The 6,331-nt window shown below is 36.8% G+C and overlaps 1 protein-coding gene across 1 annotated transcript; it reads right to left on the bottom strand.

Annotated features, from left to right (window-relative positions):
- Positions 1-772: 772 nt before the first annotated feature.
- On the bottom strand, positions 773-5,578 carry LOC136982544 (DNA-binding protein inhibitor ID-2-like). Its single transcript, XM_067279041.1, has 3 exons — positions 5,420-5,578; positions 1,728-2,052; positions 773-1,496 (listed from the first exon to the last, which is right to left on the bottom strand). The coding sequence occupies exons 2-3, from the start codon at positions 2,049-2,051 to the stop codon at positions 1,422-1,424; spliced, it is 399 nt and encodes a 132-aa protein (XP_067135142.1). The 5' UTR covers position 2,052; positions 5,420-5,578; the 3' UTR covers positions 773-1,421.
- Positions 5,579-6,331: the final 753 nt, after the last annotated feature.

Below are 6,331 nucleotides of genomic sequence, written 5' to 3'. Positions count from 1 at the left end.
TAACTGCTAGCTTGTGTAGTACGAGATTGCATCGAAAGGAAAGCCCAGTTTATATTCACAAAAATCATGTTACCCTATTCACGTTCACACTACTTTTCTAGATAACCATCTACGGGACAACAATAAAGCTTCTGTAGAAAAATTGGTATTGTCAATCAAACACTATATTAAATAGCACTCGAGAAATTCGATACATTTTGTCTCCGACCGTTCCAGACAACAATATAAACCCAGACGGCAGAAGCGAATATCTCAACTCTTTCTCTTGTGTTAGCTGCACCCCTACCTCGCGATCGCACACGTGTTCCCTTTACCCCTAAAGCAGACGGAAAATGGACTATCACTGACCTTGCAGAATCACACCTGCAACGCACGTGCATACCTACGTAGCCGTCTGCCATATGCCAATGTTGAACTTCACACGTTCGACTACAATGAGAAATTTTGACTAATGGCTACTACCATTTCCGTGGCCTACAACGTCGTACAACAGATGTAAACGTTACCGTGCGCCATCTTTAAAACGCGATGTAATCGCTTCTCGCTTATGACAATCCAATACAAATTATAATTACTATAATGTAATAATCCTGATTAAATCTAATTACTACGGAAGAGTGTACAAGATAACGTATCCGGATTAAATTTTCGCTTTTTTTCTACACCGAACAACACGGCACCTATTCTTTTCAGTGTCCGCGTTAATGAATCGCTCGCGATGTAGGCCGCAACCGTGACCCGATTGGATGCTAAACAGAAAAAATACAATAAATTCATCCATATAGATTACTTTAATATACTCTGCTTTTAATCTTTTTATAAACAGAGATATTTCTGTACAAAAAACCTGATGTTGCAGGTACAATATTTACTATCACAATACTCTCCACAAATTTTTTATATGCAACTTTCTGTTGTGACAATTAAACGGGTGGGGAGACAGCTATCACCAACCACAAGTATATATATATATATATATATGTATATATATAGATACAAAATGTACAAGAAAAATAATATACAAATTACAAATGTATTTTTTTACAACACACAATCACAGATTAGCGTTCATTGCTTGCTTTGCACGTTCATCTACCACAAGTGGGAGATTTACATAAAACTCAGGTACTGCGAATTAAAAACACTTTTTTCAACGCAGGAGCATTAATTTTTTCTCATATATATATATATATGTATGTATTTTTTCGTTTTCGTATGCCGTGCGCACCAATAGTGTTTACGAGATCTTCAAAAAGTGAATATTTTGAACACAGTAAGTAGTGAACAAGCCTAAAGTGACGTCGAGCCTTTACGTGGCTCTTAAAAAATGTCTATAGGAGACTAGTTCAGATGGATCTATCCTTATAAATGGACATTCCAGTGGACACCGAACGGCGGTGGAGATTCGAAAAGGTGATTTTCTAACAAGATACCGGTCTTGGCGTGCTTACTACCATATCTCCAAGACGGCTTGGTATCTTCTCTGTCTGACTAGCCTGAAAGAACAATGAACGAAATATAAGTAAAACTCCTCTTTAGAAAACAAATAAAAAAGAAGCGATTGCCGTTTTTATATCTCGTTTAGCAGGTCTGACGACTCGCCGATTATCGTCTTGACCTGATTTTAAGAAATTTCCGGGATTTTTTTTTACTTAAACGGAGATATTTTACTGGCATGGTTTTAATTTTGGAGTATTTGATAGGAAATAGAATAAAAGGAAGCTCACCTCTTGAGCTGCACAGGTGTTGACAACGCTGTTCGTCGAAGGCGATAATATTCCCAATGGTTGTCGACCTGGGCTGCTGTTCGAAACAGATGGTCTTGTAACAGGATGTGTTTCCAGAGCAATCTGAAGATCGGCGATGTAGTCGATCACATACTGGATGATTTCCAGCTTAGACAGTTTCTTATTCTTTGGCATATTGGGTACCAGCTCCTTTAACTTAGCTAGCAACGACTGCATCTCTTCCTGAGTCACATCTCGTTCGCGAGGCCTGACTTTGTTGTTCTTCATCATGTTCTTGATAGACATATCGCAGTGTGATTTCATTCTGTGGGCAAAAATCCGACAAACTGAGAAGCGTATCCGAGATACAACCACCGAGTTCTCCGGGCGAGCTAGAAATGGTGAAACCGACCCGTTAAGCTTGCTTATTATCACGGCGGAGAGCAGACGGGAGGCGCCGTGACGCAGTCGACGATGCGGGATTCTATTGGACGGAAGAGGGAGCCGGGAGGAGCACCGGCTTTAGAAGCAGGTGGCCAATCATTGGGCGGTTCTCACGCTCGGACACGTGAAATCTCGGCAGTCGGTAACCGTGGGAGATTCCCACACGTCAGGCCAGCTGGAGTCAGGCTTCGGTAGGCAGGTTGACTAGAGAACAGATGAAAATAACCTCATACAACACGTAAAGTTCCATCTGCTGATCTTCACCTGGCCGAAGGTGCTACCGTCGTACCACCTGCTGGGTGACGCACGAATAGGAGGCTCCTTAATAGGAATGCCTGATAAAAGGAATGCTTCTTTAAACTTAATTTTCATTTTTGTCCTCCGGCTAAAGCATTTAGAAGCAAGATTGTCTACTTAAAAGCCGTAATTAGCCACTCCGTGCGTAATTTAAGGTATACACGGAATATTGTCCGACTCCATCTTGAATCCCGTCTCGTCTACAGAGCTGCTTTTTTAACTGCTTGATAGGAATTACGAAAGGGTTATAAATTTACCACTATTAAACTGATTTGCAACACCTTAAAGTGCTAAAAAATATTCCTCAACCTGCCAGGCGAGCGAAGCCAAAAGGTCATTCTTGCTCACGAAGCCATTCATTCATCGTCTTGGCGTCAGTCAGTCGGTTACCATAGTTACGAAACTTGTCAGTCAAAAGAGCGCCGCCTAAGATTCGGCAATTCTCGTCTCCTACAGCACTCAAAAAGCTTTAAATTTTTTCCCCGACAACACATAAACTTAACAGGAATTTTCCAAAAAATATGGAAAAAATGCAATAAAATGAATGGGTGACAGTTCTCGTAATTAAATATTAAAATAACTTTTCGGACTCGATAAGGGTCAACATTAAGCCTATAATTAGCCTAGAAATAAAACAAATAAGTTTATCTCAATCACAATCCATTTAATAGTAAAAGAGCATTAAGTACTTAGAGAAAACATTAAAGTAATGACAATGTGCATTGTGAAGTTTTAAGAGGAACCATTTTATAAAATGACCATTGCTTAAGTGACTATTAACAGGTCGGTTGCTTTTCAAAAGAGCTCGACGCAATGCCACGAGAGTTTTATTGCAAACTCTGACTTTTTATGGTTATTTTTGACCACTTTTAAGTAACTAGCGAGCACTTAATAGTATATACGGCCGTATTATCAAATTAAAAAAAACAATAAAACAAACGGCCGACTTATTTCTCCCAAATGTATAAATTACAGTCTACTTAGAACCTTTTACTTGGCAAATATTGGGTTGTTTCCTGTTTACAATATTTTACCCTCTACCCCCTATCTGTGTATGCCACACTTCCTGACTGCCTCGTTGCGAACGAGAGTTTCCTGCAAATTACTCAATTATAGACCAAGTAAAACAAATACCCACAAACAGGATGACTTAACATTTGGCTTAATTGATACGCTAGCGATTAAAATAGAATTTTGGGAGAGAATATAACCTAAGAGTAAAAAATACTACAACGCGATTTAATATGTATTATTCAATGATTCGGCAGCGAATTTATTTTTGTGTTGCTTCCACATTTGAAAGTAGTAAGAGCATTGGAAAACGGTATTTCTAGGATGATTCTGCAGTTTTGGAAACGGCACGAATGAAGGATAAAAGGTCATTTTTACCTGTTTCCAAGTATTTGATCATTCACATCTATCAACAATTGAATCAGTTGTTCGCATTTCCTTGTTGATTAATGTGCCCAGGTGTGTGTTAGATATTTGAATTGGCTTTTGGCCAATTCAAATTGTCACGTTTTCCGACATATCACCTAGCAAGTGGATGATCAGGTGAATCGAGGGGAGTGTACTTTAAACCGACTGCGCCGTATTCTAATATAAGATTTAAGTTTTTCGTGAAAATTTTAAAATATTGAAATAAGACAATTACCGGACGACGAAATAAAATCTCGCCCGTGTTTATTCACGGTAGCTTTGATTAGAGCGTATCTCTTACCGCTTTTATAACGCCATATTATCTACTGACTGTGGGTGGTTGGAAAAGATTTCGGTTACGCATGCGCCTACACCTGTCTCTGTATAGCTTGACCTTCAACATCTGTCACCTAATCAAGAAGCAAATAGGAGGCCTTCGCTAATTAAGGAGAACACAGGGGAGTTGGGTGCACGTGGCTTCTTTGCTCGCCAGATGGCTGAGCTTTAATCTCACATCAACCTAAATCCCTGTTCGACTAACTTTCTTTCGGCTTCTGTATTCCTCGTGTTTCAAATTTAGTTTAATTAATCGAATTTTAAGGCTAATTATTTCATTTATTGAAATTTATTTTACCAACTAACTACATTCAAATATAATCCTATATATACTGTATATATATAATTATATTTTATCTTCTTTCCATTAAAACTAATCGATTCGGAAACACTTATTTTCTGAAGGGGAGAGGAAAAAAGAACGAAGAAACCATTTCCAGCAATCTAATCAGAACTAAAAACCTTTGGGAATAGAAGAAAAACTTCTCCAACTTTTCCAAACTCGGTTGGAGTTTGATTAAATTATCTAAAATAAAACTTTTCTAATTAATTAACATTAAAGCGATGAGCCGAGTATGCTAATTAATTCACAGCCTATAAATAATATATATATATTTTTAATTAAATATAACATAAATTTTTAAAAATTTTATTTTAATTTTAATCATTTTTTCACGAATTCCCCCAGGAAAATAAATTTCGAATTAAGGTAAAATCACATTGTAGAAATGTTTAAAAGTCAATTGAAATCAGAACCGCTAACCACGTGACTATAACGAGTTTTGTTCTCCGTATTCATTTAAACTTTGCATCAGAAATCTCAGCATAGGTTAGGTATTTGATGTTTATTTTCTTTTTTATTATACGCGGCATATATATTTATATTCAAGAATAAAGCATAGGTGAGGGATAAAGGTAAACAATTTTATTTATTCGTATAATCTTGTGTTTTTGGTAAAAATATGTTAAATATTAAAGTAGTATCGTGTACGAAATATTATTTTCCTAATTATCAGAATTATATTAATTTTGAGTGGTAAATACATAAAGTTTAGTGTTCGTCTGTCAGCCACGTGTCCACGTGTCATTGTAACATATGCTGGCTCCAGTTCCATTTCCCACCGCTTTGTGGACAGGTGCTGGAACATCTGCTACACCTCCCCACGTTTGTCCCTCAGAAAGAACAGCATACATACCTTGTGAACGTAGCTGGTTAGTGTTTCCCACACTCTTCGATCACCTGTCCGCCTTCATCGATAGAAAACTGTCAAATGTATTGGTTTTAGATCATGATGGAAACAGAAACTGTCTTTTGACGGCTTCAGTCAGGAGGGTGGTGGCTAGACGCGTGCCAAACTCATTGATTCGTCGACCGTGGTTAGAGATGAACGCCTGCGGCACTACCAGGGTGCATTCGATGGCACGTGCCAGACCGGAACATCGACCAATCGGAGTGTGCCACGTCATCAAACATGTCAACAAACAATAGAACGTTGATAACAGGATCTGATGGCCGAGGTTTATCGATAATGCAATACAATCGCTGTTACACTATGTCAAAGGTTAATATATCGTTAAGAATAATATCGTGTGGGTCGATTGGTAATCTTTCTTTTGCAAACTCTTCTAAATTAAATTCTTTTCTTTCAATTAAACATACCGAAACTCCCCATTTAATTATAATAAAAAGTCAAGTCTCAACACTTAGATGTTTTAATATTGTAATGTATACACAATAGTGTTGTAATTAATTTTAATTCAACAATATTATTTTTCAAGGAATTTGTATAATAATGCGATCAAAGTTCTTCGTGTCCTTTTATATAAAAATTTTAAAAAATTCATATTTCATTCGGAAAAGAATCTAATTGTGTTTGATGACTAAAAATCTATGTTGTTGTCATAAGTGTAACCGAGTCAAAATCTAATTATAATAATTAATTTTGAAAGGTTTACAGAAATAATTGAAATAAAAATTTAATTCTTTTTTTCTCAATTACACAATTTACATTAATATGATAATTTCATTCAAATATCTTATGCGGCATTTAAAAAACAGATTTTATAGTACTAGATAGACAACTAACATATTAATGTTTCCAAGTAGG

Source organism: Centruroides vittatus, unplaced genomic scaffold, assembly GCF_030686945.1.
Source record: "Centruroides vittatus isolate TY-2023 unplaced genomic scaffold, ASM3068694v2 contig_854, whole genome shotgun sequence".
Classification (NCBI taxonomy): Eukaryota; Metazoa; Arthropoda; class Arachnida; order Scorpiones; family Buthidae; genus Centruroides; species Centruroides vittatus.
This window is presented reverse-complemented; position numbering and strand designations above follow the sequence as displayed.

Excerpts from the sequence above, each read along its gene's own strand:
- LOC136982544 (XM_067279041.1), bottom strand. The coding sequence starts at position 2,051 with ATGAAATCACACTGCGATATGTCTATCAAGAACATGATGAAGAACAAC. Across the intron at positions 1,497-1,727 it reads ACACCTGTGCAGCTCAAGAG|GCTAGTCAGACAGAGAAGAT; the intron begins GTGAGCTTCCTT and ends TTGTTCTTTCAG.